At 45.0% G+C, this 16,687-nt stretch overlaps 1 protein-coding gene across 3 annotated transcripts in view; it reads right to left on the reverse strand.

Annotated features, from left to right (window-relative positions):
* SF3B1 (splicing factor 3b subunit 1) overlaps positions 1-16,687 on the reverse strand; it is a 493,451-nt gene that overhangs the window by 425,162 nt on the left and 51,602 nt on the right. Inside the window, exons 3-6 of one of the 3 annotated variants that reach the window (XM_069615732.1) lie at positions 10,220-10,321; positions 9,701-9,815; positions 8,462-8,517; positions 8,084-8,156 (exon numbers count right to left, since the gene is read on the reverse strand). In XM_069615732.1, the coding sequence (XP_069471833.1) occupies positions 8,498-8,517; positions 9,701-9,815; positions 10,220-10,321 (237 nt within the window). In that variant the 3' untranslated portion in view covers positions 8,084-8,156; positions 8,462-8,497. Of the gene's footprint in view, positions 1-8,076; positions 8,157-8,461; positions 8,518-9,700; positions 9,816-10,219; positions 10,322-16,687 lie in introns of those variants that run through there. The other 2 variants (XM_069615730.1, XM_069615731.1) reach the window with 2 other exon arrangements.

The raw sequence follows: 16,687 nt of genomic DNA on the forward strand, positions 1-16,687 counted from the left end.
TTGATACCCATGGTAGTGTTCTTTCTGCTGTGAGGGAGCCTTCTAGTCAGCAAGAGCGAGTACAGAAGAAAGAAGATGACAATGCATTACCTACCGTAAAAGCATTTCTGATGGTTGTATCTGCTTAGATTCACATGCTGTGCATAGTCCAACATCCAGTGATCACTGCGGAGTATTGCATTTTGTTTTTCGTAGTCGAAAAGGGGACGTCGACAAGGCGTGTCTGTGACACTATCCCTATAGTGACGTGCAGTGTACCCACAATCCCTCACGCGTCAAGGTCCCTCGGTTTTTATTTTTTCTGCCCTGAGGGAGCCTATTAGACGTGAGAGAGTACAGAAAAGAGAGAGATAAAGGATGTGTATGTTCCTTCCATCCGAGCGGGGAGGAAGGGTGGGCGCATGTGAATCTAAGCAGATACAACCATCAGAAATGCTTTTACGGTAAGTAATGCATTGTCTGCTGATGTTTGTTAATCTGCTTAGAATCACATGCTGTGCATAGACTAGCGAGCAGTACCCGGAGTTGGAGGTGGGTTGTGAGAAGGCACAGTAGAAAAAAAAGATGTCTTAATACTGCTTGTCCCAACTGGGAATCAGATCTAGTTTGGGCATCTAGACAGTAGTGTTTTGTAAAGGTGTGTACAGAACTCCAGGTTGCCGCTTTGCAAATACTCTAGAGGGACATTTGCAATGAATGCTATGGAAGCCCCAGTGCCTAGAGTAGAATGTGCTCTTGGCTTGAAGGGTAGTTCTCTCTTTGCAAGAGTGTAACAGAGAGTGATACATTGGACAATCCATCTAGATCTAGTGGATTTTGAAACTGCATCTCCTTCTCTTCCTGCTGCCACTGAGACAAAGAACTGATTAGTCTTTCTCAGAGGTCTAGTTCTTTCCATATAAAACATGATGGCTCTGTGCACATCCAGTGTATGCAGGCTCCTTTCTCCCAAATTTGAAGGGTTTTGAAAGAAAGTTGGTAGTTCTATTGACTGGTTGACATGGAATTTAGAAATTAATTTTGGTGCAAACTTAGGATGTGTGCGTAGAACCACCTTATCCTTGTGAACTGTTACAAAGGGGTCTAGTATAGAGCGCTTGTAGTTCACTCACTCTCCTAATGGAGATGATAGCTATTAAGAAAGCAGTTTTAAGAGTGAGGTTCTTAAGGGATGCTTTGTGCATGGGTTCAAAAGGTGAGCCCATAAGCCTGGTAAGTACCACATTTAGGTCCCATCCGGGAGCTGGGTTAGCTATAGGAGGGTGTATCCTCTTTACTCCCTCCATGAAGGCTTTAACAAGTGGACTTTCCACCACTTCCATGACACTTTGTGTTGAGAAGTTGTGTATGCGGAAAGTGCAGCTAGATGAACTTTAATAAAATTAAAGACCAATCCTGAGTATAATAAGTGAGTCAGGTAAAGAACAATCTGTGTGGGAAAGCATTCAACAGGGCTGATGCTCTTAACTCTACACCAGATGACGAATCTCTTCCACTTGCTAGAATAGCAGTAACGAGTGTTCGGTTTTATAGCCTCCCTAAGAATGCCCAAATTTCCCTGACCATGTTATCCAGAGACGTTCCCCTTGGATTGGTTCTGGGGTTACCTGGAGGTGTAATCTTGGCATAGGGAGTTCTCCAGAGTTGCGAACAGATCTATTTCTGGGAATCCCAATTGTGTGAGAATGTCGAAGACTGTCTTCTCGTAACTGCCATTCGCACTCTGCGGGCAGAGGCTAACAGATTGAGTTCCCCTGGTACATGTTGTGACAACAGGAACATGTGTTTGAGAGCTCACTTCCAGATGTTCTGGGACAGCTTGGACAGTCCTGGAGAGTGCGTGCCCCCTTGCTTGTTCAGGTAGTACATGGCTGTGGTGCTGTCTGTGAGGACCATCACTGTCTTCCCTTACAGGTGTGCCTGGAAAGCCTTCAGTGCTTTGAAGACTGCTAGCAGTTCCAGCAAGTTTATGTGTTTGGACGCTACACTCCGAGTCCAAACTCCATGTGCAGTCTGATGGGATAGGTGAGCCCCCGATCCTGTAAGGGATGCGTCTGTGGTTAGAGTGGCTTCCACTGTGGGGGTGGCGAATGGTTTCCCTATTACAAGGTTTTCCTTCGACCACCACCGTAGCGAGGGAACCAAGGCCTGCGAGACTACCACTAGATCGCCCCATTGTCCGCTGGCCTGACACCACTGGCTGTTGAGCCACTCTTGCATTGGGCGCATGCGCAGGCGCGCGTGAGGTACCAAATATATACATGACGCCATCATTCCTAGCAAATGCATTGCTTTGCGTACCGTCACCTCTCGACCGGCCACATATTGAGGGATCTGCAACAGCATATTTTGGACCCTCTCGTTAGAGGGGAAGACAAGGTCGCCCTTTGTTCGCATTAGAGCCCCAAGGAATTGTTTGATCTGGATGGGGTCTAGGTTGGACTTCTTCTCGTTGATAGAGAAGCCCAGTTGGAACAAAAGGTCTACAGTCTTTTGGGTATTTGAGAAGCATGCCTCGTAAAAATCGCCTGTTATGAGCCAATCGTCGAGGTAAGGGTATACTGGGATGGACAACCAGCGCAGGTGGGCCGCTGCCACTGCCAGTACTTTTGTGAATACCCTTGACGCTATGCCGAAGCTCTGAACTGGTAGTGTTTGCCCTCTATCATGAACCTGAGGTATTTTCTGTGCGCTGGCAACATTAAAATATGACAGTATGCATCTTTCATGTCCAGTGTTGTCATGTAATCTCCCTGTGAATGCAGGGGGATTACTTCCTGCAAGGTCACCATGCGAAATGTTTGAGGTTTGACAAATTTGTTCGCTGGGCGCAGATCTAATACAGGGCGCATGGTTAAGTCCTTTTTGGGTACAAGGATGTACACTGAATAAATACCTTCCGTTATCTGTGATAGAGGCACAACCTCTATTGCTCCTTTTAGTAGCAGCAGTTGCACTTCTTGAAGAAAGATGGCAAGGTGCTCCAGTGATAGGCGTCGTCCCCTGGGGGGTTTGTACGTGGGAGACCGGCTGAATTCTATGCATTTACCGCTATAGTTGACAATACCCAGCGGTCTGATGTTATTCCCTCCCATGCTGGTAGGAAAGATGTTAACCGGCCCCCGACTGGCGATGCATGGGAGGGGACCCAAACCTTTGAGTCATTTGGTTTTGGTAGCCAGGGAACCTTTAGGAGTGGGAACCCAACCTCTACCCTTGCCACAGCGTTGTCCTCAATTGTGTTTTTAATGATGCTCTGGTTAACCAGAGTCCCTTCTGTTACAGTGGTTAACAAGCGAGTTCTTAAGGGCTCAGAGACTACCTCGAGGTCTTGGCGTAACTTTCCCCATTGGGCATCAGCATAACTTGCCAGTAAGGTATTATTATTGGCAATTCTGGTGGAAAAAGCTGCCGACGCTGTAATTCTCTTACCCAGGGCGCAGAGTTTCTTTCCTTACTTGTCCGGCGGTGCTAGCGGAACCCCTGCCCTTTTCCTTGTGGTAGTTACCACCACGGAATCTGGTATTGAGTGACCCTTAATGTATAATGGGTCCGAAGGAGAGGGATTAAACAGTTTTTCAATTCTAGGGTTGACCCCTCTAACCAACGCAAGTGTAGACAGCGATGGGATGATTTGTCTCTTAACTGAGGCGAGGAGGTGAATGGTCTGGCTAGTGGGAGGTTTTTCCTTAATGATTTTTTCTACAAAATCAATATCGGGAGTAATTTCCCCAGTCTCAATTTCAAAGTGCGCTGCTGCTTTCCGTAGTAGCGCGTTGAAAGTGGGTTGGTCATCTATAGGTGACGGGTTCCTGACCGGTGTGGGTTGAGGAGAGGAAAGGTTCAGGATCTCAGGGTCTGTAGATGCTGTTGGGGACTGCCAAGGCTGTGAGCCACCTTCATCTGGGTCTTCTTCGAAGCCCCCCCCACCTATGTCAGGGTTTTCCTCAAAACCTTCTTCGGGGTCATGTTGGTCTTCACTATTTAAGAACTCCTCATCCTCTCGGAAGTGAGAGTCTTCTTCAGTGAGGTCATAAGTATTAGTCTCCTCTTGAAGGGGGTCAAATAGTCTAGGATATTTAGCCCTGGGGTCCTCATGAAGTACCTCCCTTGGTCTCTTGGGTGTTTTATGTTCAGGAGTGGACATAAATCTATCCAGCTTGTCCATACATGATTGGAATCTCTCAAATGTCCAATGTGGTAACCCAGAACAGTCTGGAGGCGAAAAAGGAGGCTCCTCTGCCTGTAGCCGTCTAGATCTGTCCCATAACGTCAAGGATAAAGTCCCTTCGCCTTCTGAGAAACCTTCTCGTAGGCTAGTGCCTTCCTTCGACGGTGGGAGCGGTCCCCGCGTAGTGTGTGACTGGCTACATAGTGAGGGATCTGGAACAGCATGTTTTGAACCTTCTGGTTGGAGGGAAAGACAAGGCCATTTTGGTCCGAGTTAGAGCCCCCAGAAACTGTTTGACTTGGCTGGGGTTTAGACTTGACTTTCTCATTGATCGAGAAACTTGGATTGAAGGGGAGATCTACAGTCTTCTGGGTATTTGTTTGGCATGTTCCGTACAAATCCCCCCTTTATGAACCAGTCAGCGAGGTAAGGAGAGACTGGGATGGACTGCCTGCGCAGGTGAACAGCTACTACCGCCAGTACCTTTGTAAACACCCGTGGAGCATAGGCAATGCCGAAGAGGAGAACCTTGAACTGCTAGTGGGTGTCTTCTATCATGAACCGGAGGTACTTTCTGTGCGCTAGCAACATTGAAATATGAAAGTAAGCATCTTTCATATCCATTGTGGCCATGTAATCCCCCTGCAGTAGCAGTGGGATTACTTCCTGCAGTGTTGTCATTTTGAATTTCTGAGGTTTGACATGCTTGTTTGCTGGGCGCAGGTCTAACGGGGTGCATGGCGAGATGCTTTTTGGGTACAAGGAAGTACACTGAATAAATATCCTTGTTTACCTGGCGAATGGGAAAAACTTCTACAGCACCCTTTTCCAGAAGGACCTGAAGCAAGATGCAGGTGTTTTGGTGACAGGCGTCTACCTTTCGGTGGGTGGTATCGAGGTGGTCAGTGAAACTATGCAGTAGCCGTGGGTAACTGTCTGGGTAACAGTCTTTAACACCCAGTCGTCTGATGCGATTTCCCCATCTAGGCGTGAATGAATGACGAGCGACCCCCGACCAAGGAGGCATGTGAAGGGATGTGAATCGGCCGGTTGCTTTGAGGTGGAGGCCAGGGAGCCTCTAGGAGTAAAGGTCCTGCCTCTACCCGTGCCTCTATGAGGACCGGTCTGTTGATACTGGCTGTTACCGGAAAAGCCTTGGCCGGAGGACCAGGGGGTACTCTTCCTGAGCCATATTGTGCATGGGAAGACCGGGAAAAAGATTGTCCATGAAAGGAACGGCATGAGTTAAAGCCTCCACGTTGGTGGAGGGGCTTGGCCATGATCCGTTTGAGTGATTTCAGCATTTCGTGCTCCTTCAAAGCAGTCTCCAGGGCGTCATCGACAGCTTTCCCAAAAAGCTGTGAGTCTTTGACTGATTTATTGTTAAGAGACCAGAGTTTCTGGTTTAAAGCCAGAGTTCTTCAACCAGGCATGTCTCTAAGTAAAGTCTCCTGGGCTAGAGTGCGTCCAGCAGTCACAGCAGAGTATTTCTTTTAATATGTTGTGGGTAACCGGTCTGCCCTCAGCTATAACTGCCAGCGGGTGTGATTGGGTGGGCTCTAGGACCTCTTGAAGGCCATCCTGGACTAGGCCCCATTGGACATCACTGTAGCATGCCAGGAGAGTTGAAATGTTTGCGATCCTAGTTGTATAGGCCGCAGAGGCAGTGATTCGTTTTCCGAGGGCATAACGTTTTACAATCCTTATCCAGAGGGGCTTCTGGCGTGTACAGTGGAAGCCCTAACCTCTTCCTAGTGGTTGTAACCACCAGGGAGTCCGGTGTGGCATGACCCTGTATGAACAGTGGGTGGGACGGGGATGGGTGGAATAATTGGGGGGGGGGGGTGACCCCCCCCCCCATGCTGGGGATGGTGACATCAAAGAAGGAGCTAGGCGCTTCTTTGTAGAATTGAGTAAGGGGATGGCCGAACTAGTTGGAGGTTTCGCCTTGAGGATATCCTCAACAAAGTGAGTCAGGGGCTGCATCATGGAATGCGATCTCAAAATGATCGGCCGCTATTTAAAATGGTGTTTGACAACATTTTGTCATCCACAGGCGACTCCCCCCTTTGTGGAGGCGAAGAAGGGGGATCTAGACAAATGATGTCTGGGTCAGGGATGTGTAATGGTGATAGCCAAGGGCCCTGATCCCCTGACTGATCCTGATCCCAGTCTGGGTCGGCTGTGACCTGAGCAAATGGATTAATGTCCTCATAGGTATCCTCCTGCTCTGAGACATCTAAGATAGATTTCCTTCGAGAGAGGCTGGGGGCTTCAGAAAACTAATCTCAATGAGAGGGAGTGGCCTTGTGTTCTGTAGCTGCCGAAATAAAAGTCACGAGACTCTCGTAGATTTTCAGTGGATGAACGGAAGTGCTTGACACGCCTGATGGCGCCATCATGGTCAAAGACTCCACCAAAGCCTTCGTTGCTTGTGCACCCTTGGACAGTGTCGACGACCGTACTTTTTTTGGGTTAACACCAATGCTCAGTCGTATGCCGCGAAGACGGTTGCATGGAGGGCGGTGAACTGCGAGGTTCGGGAGGCGCCGAAGTTTTCAGTAACCCTTGTTGGTGTGAATTCCCCATACAGAGCTGGTGGCCTGTGTCAGGGGCAGGTATTTGGGAGCCTGAAGGTTCTGCCGAAAAGTCGATGCTTCCAATTCGGAGCCATGACTGCCGATGGATTCCTCATCATCCGGACTCAATGGCGCCAATGGGGGAATGGCTTTCAGCCTGCATAGCGTCGGCCACCCACCGTGTAGTCCGCCTGTCCTTCAACCTTTTCATTTGAAAGAGATTGCAGGTCTTGCATGAGTGATAGTCGTGGTCTCGAGGCACACAGATTGCAACGGCGATGGCTGTCCTTCCAAGGAAACTTGCCGTTACAAGAGGACAAAATTTAAAAGTCGTCCACTCGATAGCAGAGGGTGACGGCAGCCAGACCAAATGGAGAAACAAAAGTGAAAAGGAAATATATTCTTCAAAAATAAACCCAGGGCCCCACTCTCCCTAATGTAAGTGCCTGGCCGGAGGGCCAAGGCCACGCAGTCGACAGCGGTGGCAGAGGCCCACAAGGCAATCGTCGAGAAGATTAGTCGAAAGACTAGACAACCGTAGGTCGTGGGACAAAGTAAACAATATTTACTCTTGTCAACTCTGCATCAGGCAACCAACTAGGTTGGCGGAAAGAAACAATCTGAGGTACCTCGACGCGTGAGGGATTTCGGGTACACTACACATCACGTTATAGTGTTACCATCACGCCCATGTCAACGTCCCCTTTCCATCTTCAAAAGAAAAATGCAATACTCTGCAATAACCACTAGATGTCCGACTATATGCACAGCATGTGATTCTAAGCAGATTCACAAGCATCAGAAACAAAGATACTGTGACTGCATGTAACCAGGACCCCATTTTTCTAGGCCAGGTCTATCATTTCACAAACGTTTAGTAAGTGAAGATAATCAAGACGACAATTTGTGGCATGCTTAGGTTTCTAATTTAAGGCCAAAGAAGGTGCATGGGGTGCCCGTTTGGCCTTTTTGGAGCACCCAATGGAAATGTAAGCACTATACAATTATGAAAAGGAGTGAAAACCAGTCAACCAGCTCAAAAGCAAAAAGCTCTGAAGAAATTAAATGACAAATTTGCTATTTAAGATTTTTGATTTCAGCAAAATCGTCACCCATCATACAGACTTCAGAGATTGGCTTCAAAAGATAGCATTTCAACAATTCTGAACAAATTATTACACCATTGAAATATCTATGTAGAATATGTTTTCTGGCTAACATTTTGTGCTACAGTACAGATGAAAATAATTCTTAAGACACCATCAGTGCTTCCATTATGCAATTTGCTACATTCTGAAATCTTGATGATGTTTTCACTCAACATACCTCTTCCTTTGATAAGTGCTGTTCATACATGACATCTTTGAACGTTCTAACATTCATTGTAGGATCAGGTGTCTTGCCTCCTGCAGAAAAGAACAGCAACAGTAATAGAGAACAATGAGCAAAAGGTACAACTGAAAATAAAATTAGCACCCTAGCCTTATTTGAATTCTAAGCCATATTCACTTAATGTTAGCTTGGCTTCTTTTTCAAGTATTACAAATAAGTTATGTATCTTACTCAAAAATCAGTTTGCAGATCAATTTTACCTGTTTGAATACAAAAATAGCTACACTTTAAAGCAAAGATATAATGCAGATAGTAACAATAAAATGACAACAATCTTCAGAAGTGATGGGTTCCTGGGTTGCTACTCCGGAATACGTACACGTGCGTGCCTCTGTCTCCATCAGCAGTTCTGACTTCAAGCAGCAGAATAGAAGCCTAGAAAATTATCTCTTTACCATTAGTAACACTTTGGACAGATGAGTACACTCAAACATTACCTTGTGTAAGCGGATACAGTCCCAGATATTACTAACTTAAACCTAAACACAACTTAGAAAATAGTTTCTGCAGAAAATAACTCCCACAGATCTGGTCCAAAATGTCTTCTTTCTGTAGATCTAGTGGTCACAGTTTCGGTTGGCTTCATTTTAATATATTAGAGGTTACAATTCTTTTCACCTCTATTTTTAAAAGGTTTTACAAAAGGTTCTCATGGCTGAAATATATTACTTATGTAGCTAAGCTATTAAGGTTTGCCATGAATGTAGTATGCTTATTTTATGTATCTACTTTATGTTTTTCCAAAGCCACAATTCAAGTAATAGGGTGGCAGCATTAATCTAAGGAAGTAGACAGGTTGCTATATATAGAGTACAGCACCTGCTTTTTGTTGAAGACCATGCCCAATATGCAGTGTCATTATGACACCCGCTTTAAAAGTACTTCCTCTGAATTACTTTTTCACCATAATTTACACAGGATGTGTTGCACTGCACCCTTAAGAATGCAGACAGGACTGGCATATAGCAGTACTGCTGTGGGAAAGAAATTAAGGACAGTTAGTATGGGCCTGTGAATTCTGAAAAACATCTTAATATCAATAACAAATATGCAATAAAAAAAAGAAATGCCCATATTAATTTATGTTGGTTGAAAACTAATTTGCAATTCCTGGAAACACAAAAACAGACACCCTATCTGCACTACAAACTCACTCACCAAAGGGAAGCTTCCATCGTGCCCAATAAGCCAAGTGTTCACTTGCATACTGAAATTGGTACATTGGATTTTCATCCACAGATCTATCAACTATACGGAAAAGTAACTTGCACAGGAACAAATAATGCAAAAATGCATGGGTCAAAGCACTTTATCCCTTTGAGTTTCTGTGGAACCAGTTATTCATTCTCATTTTCATCCCAGAACCTTCAAATTGTTTGAGAGCAAGCTATTTCGCCAGGCATGACGAATTCCACTCTATAATGGGAACCATATCAATTGTTTTAAAAGAACCAATTTGCAAGAGGTCCATGAAAATTAAAGGGCTAAAGCACAAACATTGGGCTTTATAAAAAAAAAAAAAATAATTTATAAGAGTACAATATTCAACATATATTACCAAGTGCAAAGGGATCATGCCGCTCTGGGGAAATGATCATCATCCGCCGTTGCTTTTTATATTCATCTTCTCGATCTGCAATCTTTGGTGGGCGATGCTCAACGAAGGGATCATACTAGAAAAAGGAAATGGTATTGTCAGAGGATTCGAGCATAAATGTTTTTTTTTTTGGCTGGCCTAGACTATTGGACACAGCTACTCCCATTGTACATATTTGGGTAGTGAATTTTTGGAACCCGAGGAGAAAGCATGACTAGCAAAGCTTTTGATAGCTTTCAAAATGCTATGTGTGCCCAAGAGCACTAAAGATAATATAATTTAGTACAGGTTTACTTGGACTTCAAAAAGGCAAACTGGTATTGCAACATGGACTTATCAGAAAATTGCAACACCCTTTTTTAAAATCACATAAAATAAATGCCCTTCATAAAAAATAAAAAAAATTCAAAAACAAGCATTTGGTGGGAAAGGTCATTGACACACCAAACGCCAATTGTGCGGACAAAGAAATAGAATTACCTGTTCTGTCGATTGAGGGATATCATTAAGTAAAGCAACGGGAGCATGATATCCTGGTTTCTTTTGTTCCAGTAAGTTGGTAGAGGAATAGTCATCATCATCCTATGAAAATACAAATAAAATTAACAAGCTATACAAATATAAACAGAAAGCAAAATAAGGTACTGGTGGTGCCTTATTGCCATTGATCACTGCTTATCTAAAGACCTTAGAATTGAGATCCCATGTCAACACAATATTGAACCACAAGATAAGTTGGAAGTACATCCCACCTACAACTATAAGTGTTAAATAGGATTGTGAATGTATGGTTAAAAACACATTCATGGAGGACAAGTCCATCACAGTAGTAGTTTTGCTAGCACAACAAAAACAAATGTCAACTTCAAATGGGCCACAAAATTGCTGAAATGTCTTAAAAAAAAGTACAACATTTAGTATTTTACCAATCTGGCTCTTTAATTTGATATGCAAATCTGTCAATTTCTGATATTCAGTGTCTACATCAGCAGTGATTACCAACGTTGCACATCTTATGAAAGAACGCCCCCTTTGAGAATTTTATTTTAATCCAGTTTCTCAAGAAGGACATTAGAAATGGATTTCTACAAGTTTAATATCTGAGAATCATTTTAATGGGAGCATAAAAGCTGCAAAATGTACATTTGTGTGGAAATATCTCCCTTTTCTTAACGCAAAATCCAATGGCACTGTATCCTGGGGGCCTGATAAGGGCAGGAGTATTTTATTCATCACACCAGAAGTAGATGAAAATAGTTGAAGGTACTTTGTTATTTTACTTAATAAAATAAATCAGTTTGCCAACAATATGTTGATGTCAGGCTTTCGCTCAAAACTAGATTAACATCTAACAGTATTACATACACAGCAAGTTGATACGATACAATCATTGGTATTTTAAAATAAAAACTTTCAAAACTTGCTTTTTTATATAAAAGGTATTAAAGTGACACATGGAGTGTTTACACTTTTACTCCAATTCGGTGCTGGATGCATAAGCCCAACTAACAGTAAAAAAAAGGCTTAGCCAACATTCTTCCCTAGACGTTGAGCTAACCGTCCAATTCTTTTGTTAAACTAATTTGTAATGCTACAACATCTATGGTAATCATTGTACATTTTAAATACCCAACTAAGAGCAAAGCATTAATGTAAACCAAAGTATGCTTTAGGACCTTTGGAAATTTCAATAACCTAACTGCAAATTTAGCTTATTCCAAACCTGTGGCGGGTTTACGTCCCAGAAATGCACTTTCGGTTTTTAAACCCCCGCTGTGCATCACCATGCCAGTGTTACAGATGAGATTTTCAGGCAAGTGCATTTTACTGACTTATTGAAATAAAAGTGTTGAGTAATAAAGATCACATTCTGGTGGGAATATATGTTTAAAATGAAATAATAATATACCTGCCATCAATGTGTTGTAGAAAGATTATTCAACATTTCTCTGGCAAAGGATTTAAAATGTAGAGGGAAGATAAGGTATGAAGGCCAAACTCTTAGGGGTTGCTGTGGCAGGAAATCCTGTTCCTAAATTGAACAGGCCCAGAGAGCGCCGAGTAAGCAAACAAAGGGTGAAGAAGCGTTGTAACATTGGCTACAAACCTCTGGAGATGAGAGAAGGGACAGGAGCTCAATATTATTCTTTTTGTGAACGGATTGGATAAAGGAGGGGCAGCTGAAACTCCAGGAGGGGTTTAGTAGATGAGCTAAAGCAGACACACAAAGGACAGTACAGTATAAGTAAAGAGAACCCCAGTGTATGCAGAATAAAGGACCGGAGAGAGAACATATTGGAAAGGTAGGGAGCAAGTAAACTCTCAGCCATCGCTGAAGTGGAGAATGTTGACCCAACACAGGAGATGCAGTAGCACAAAGGTTCAGAAGAGACTATTGTGTACACAAATACAACTGCCACAAAAAGCAACCTAATATCCTGACAGAAATGAAGGACCTCTGCTCATGATCCACAGGTGTAAGTAAAGATGTTCTTTTTGCACCTTTTACTCCATTTATTTCTATGGGACACCCTTTCTTTTTGCTTATTTTTGACCATCTCCTGATCTTTGAAGTTAGTAAAGCCTCCAGCTTTACTTCCCTTGTCTGTCAGCTCATTCTTATGGGTCAGTATGGAGAGATTGTGTCACATTATGAATTCTTGTATTGCCACAACTGCACACATCCCCTTACAGTTAAGTGCATTTAGGATATTTAATATCCTATCATTTCATAGAATAGCTTTTTGGTTACTTTTCAAATGTATCCAAGACAAACTGAAGGTAGCTGTTATATTTTTACCATTTGTTTTAATTTTACTCTAGCACATTTGCATTTACCACAAATGGCAACTGAAGGTGGCTGGCACACCAAGACGGCCGTACAAACATTTGTTTCGGTTTTTCTTTGGCCATCGTAGGTCAGTATATGCCTTAGTTTAGTTTATTTGTAGAGCACACCAAGCCCAGAGGCACCTGGGCGCGTATCTTACAAGTTACATAGTGGAGTACTCTCATCATAAAGGAAATCCCTTTCCTGTGGAAAGCAGTGGCTTTCGCGGACTAAGGGACGTTGTGTTTGTGAGCCAACGAAAGGGACTGGACCGTCTAGTCCGATCCACATCTCTCGTGCTAGAAAGCCTGTTGCTGGGCAGATATGATGACCAGTAGTTATCCATGAATGGGTAACCTCTGGCTGTTTGAATGATGTAGAGCCTTAACATTGGTGGGCTTTGAGAGCCAGAAAAAACACCACCAGTGTGGGGCGCGCACACACCTTTCAGAACATATCTACACCCCAATTATCTAATATTTCCCCCATTAAGGTCCAGGACTTGTCATTCTGAATTTTTTGGGGACTGGAATAATCAGAACCTTTCTGAAATGATCTATTTCCCTCAATTAATTGAGGTTGTAGTATTCACACACCTTGAAACAACTCTACCCCTGAGAAAGATTCCACATTTGCCATGGGATTTAAACCAGACCGCTTGGGCTTTCATTACGTCACTGTAAATTTGGATTGCGTACAATGAAGTAAAACATAACCATGTTGAAATAATTATTGACGTTAACATTTTTGTTTGAATTTTTTGCATGGTGTGGTGTTGGGTAAGGCTTTCATAGGTGAATGGAAATCTTTCCCCTCTCACCTAGTCGTTTACTGTATTTATGGGTGACCTTTTTATGTATCCCCAAAGTGTGTTTTTGGATTTATAATTTGCTATAACCATTGGGCTTAGGCTGCGTTGACCCGTTTGGGCACCCCTTTTTAATTTCTCTTGTTAGATCTTGGGTGAACTACTGTTCAAGATGTAAAGTGGGATTCCGCCTTAACATTTTATATGTTATTTTGTTATGTTATGTTATTTTGCACTTATATAGCGCCTTATATACCATTGGTATGGTCTGAAGGCGCTGGTAGGTTGAACGCCCTTGGGAACCGAAGTTCAGATCAGTAGAGAGAGTAGGGAGAGTCGAAAAGGTGCGTGTGTGCACCGGATATGTGTGCAGCTCGTGCGGTACACATGTAATAGCTGATTCTTATTGGTAGGTGTGGTGGTTGAGAGATCAGGAGAATGTGTTCGTTCTGGCAGGATTTATCCGGAACGGATGTGGCTGCGTTAGGCCTGAGGAAAACGCCTGGCTGGGGGTGTGAGACCAGCAGTGTTTACATAGAATGATGTGGAGTAAGCGGTGGATGTTCGTATGGGAACAGTTATACCGAATGGTGTCATAGTATCTCTGTGTTCTATTTGAGTGGTGATGTAAAGGAGAGAGTAAGCGTGGGGTGTGGTAAGAATGGTTATATGCTCTTTCAATGTGCAAACTTCTAAAATCACTTTCCCAGAGAGGCTACCGGGCGAACTTCTAAGTACAATTTTCCATACAGAGGCTATTGGGAACATTTCTAAATTCAGTTCATCAGCGAGGCTATTAGGCACACTTCTAAGTGTAACATTCGCGGAGGCTATTGGGTACACTTCTAAATGCAAATTTTCACAGAGCGTCTACTGGGCTACATTTCTAAGTTCAATTTTCCAGAGAGGCTAATTGGGCAAACTTCTACTTGAGACTTTCCAGGGTGTTTATTGGATGCACTTCTATAATCATTTTCACAGAATGCTATTGGTAGCAGTTCTAAATGCAGCTTTCACAGCGTGGCTAATGGGCACACTTCTAAATGCCGCTTTCACAGAGGATATTGGGCCCATATCTAAATTCAATTTTCCACAGAGAGGCTACTGGGCGCACTATTAACTTCATTTTCCTGCGAGGCTATTGGGGATACTTCTGAATTCAGTTTTCCAGCGAGGCTATTAGGAACTTTCTAAATTCAATTTACCAGAGAGGCTATTGGGCACATTTCTAAGCTTGACGGAGAGGCTGTAGGACACACTTTCTAAATGCAACTTTCACATGCTAACTTTCACAATTCCATCTAAGAGTGGACATGCTAACTTTGGCAGTTCCGTCTAGGAGTGGGCATGCTAACTTTCCCAATTCCGTCTAGGAGTGGGCATGCTAACTTTCATAGTTCCGTCTAGGAGTGGACATGCTAACTTTCACAATTCCGTCTAGGAGTGGACATGCTAATTTTTACAGTTCTAGGGTGGACATGCTAATTTTTACAGTTCTAGAGTGGACATGCTAATTTTCACAGTTCTAGAGTGGACATGCTAACTTTCACAATTCCGTCTAGGAGTGGAGATGCTTACTTTCACAATTCCGTCTAGGAGTGGACATGCTAACTTTCACAATTCCGTCTAGGAGTGGGCATGCTAACTTTCACAGTTCTAGAGTGGACATGCTAACTTTCATAGTTCCGTCTAGGAGTGGACATGCTAACTTTCACAATTCCGTCTAGGAGTGGACATGCTAACTTTCACAGTTCTAGGGTGGACATGTTAACTTTCACAGTTCTGGAGTGGACATGCTAACTTACACAGTTCTAGGGTGGACATGCTAACTTTCACAATTCCGTCTAGGAGTGGACATGCTAACTTTCACAGTTCTAGGGTGGACATGCTAACTTTCACAGTTCTAGAGTGGACATGCTAACTTTCACAGTTCTAGAGTGGACATGCTAACTTTCACAATTCCGTCTAGGAGTGGACATGCTAACTTTCACAGTTCTAGGGTGGACATGCTAACTTTCACAGTTCTAGAGTGGACATGCTAATTTTCACAGTTCTAGGGTGGACATGCTTACTTTCACAATTCCGTCTAGGAGTGGACATGCTAACTTTCACAATTCCGTCTACGAGTGGAGATGCTTACTTTCACAATTCCGTCTAGGAGTGGACATGCTAACTTTCACAGTTCTAGGGTGGACATGTTAACTTTCACAGTTCTAGGGTGGACATGTTAACTTTCACAGTTCTAGAGTGGACATGCTAACTTACACAGTTCTAGGGTGGACATGCTAACTTTCGCAAATTCCGTCTAGAAAGATAGAGTGGCATGGGCTTTCTGGAGTGGAGCGATTGCTCTACTCCCCTACCCATACCACACTCACGGCTTTGGTGGTGTCTGTTGGTTGTTGGCTTCCTTGGCGTTCCCTGCGGACACCTGCTGACACTTCCTGGAGCCGCCTCTGTTGCAGCCGCCCTTAGCCGCTGGGGCTGCCGGGCAGAGGGCTGCCTTGGGAGGACCAGTGATGAAGGGCTCACGGCCCAATCAGAGCGGGGATGGGCGGGATGGGAGGCGGGAGGGGAGCGGGACCCAGGAAGAGGGTGCGGGGTGGGAGAGGGATGCGCCGGGGGTCTGGGGGCCTAGTTGCCACCAATAGAGGTGTGCAGGGCCCGGATGGCCTTTCTCACCTCGCGTCGGCTGCCTGCAGTGAATGCAGGGGCCGGCGCGAGGAGGGTCGCTAGACCCTTTCAGCCAGGGCTCACGGCCCAATCAGAGCGGGGATGGGCGGGATGGGAGCGGGACCCAGGAAGAGGGTGCGGGGTGGGAGAGGGATGCGCCGGGGGCCTAGTTGCCACCAATAGAGGTGTGCAGGGCCCGGATGGCCTTTCTCACCTCGCGTCGGCTGCCTGCAGTGAATGCAGGGGCCGGCGCGAGGAGGGTCGCTAGACCCTTTCAGCCAGGGCTCACGGCCCAATCAGAGCGGGGATGGGCGGGATGGGAGGCGGGAGGGGAGCGGGACCCAGGAAGAGGGTGCGGGGTGGGAGAGGGATGCGCCGGGGGTCTGGGGGCCTAGTTGCCACCAATAGAGGTGTGCAGGGCCCGGATGGCCTTTCTCACCTCGCGTCGGCTGCCTGCAGTGAATGCAGGGGCCGGCGCGAGGAGGGTCGCTAGACCCTTTCAGCCAGGGCTCACGGCCCAATCAGAGCGGGGATGGGCGGGATGGGAGGCGGGAGGGGAGCGGGACCCAGGAAGAGGGTGCGGGGTGGGAGAGGGATGCGCCAGGGGTCTGGGGGCCTAGTTGCCACCAATAGAGGT

This window comes from Ambystoma mexicanum, chromosome 9, assembly GCF_040938575.1.
Source record: "Ambystoma mexicanum isolate Mex_15411 chromosome 9, UKY_AmexF1_1, whole genome shotgun sequence".
Classification (NCBI taxonomy): domain Eukaryota; kingdom Metazoa; phylum Chordata; class Amphibia; order Caudata; family Ambystomatidae; genus Ambystoma; species Ambystoma mexicanum.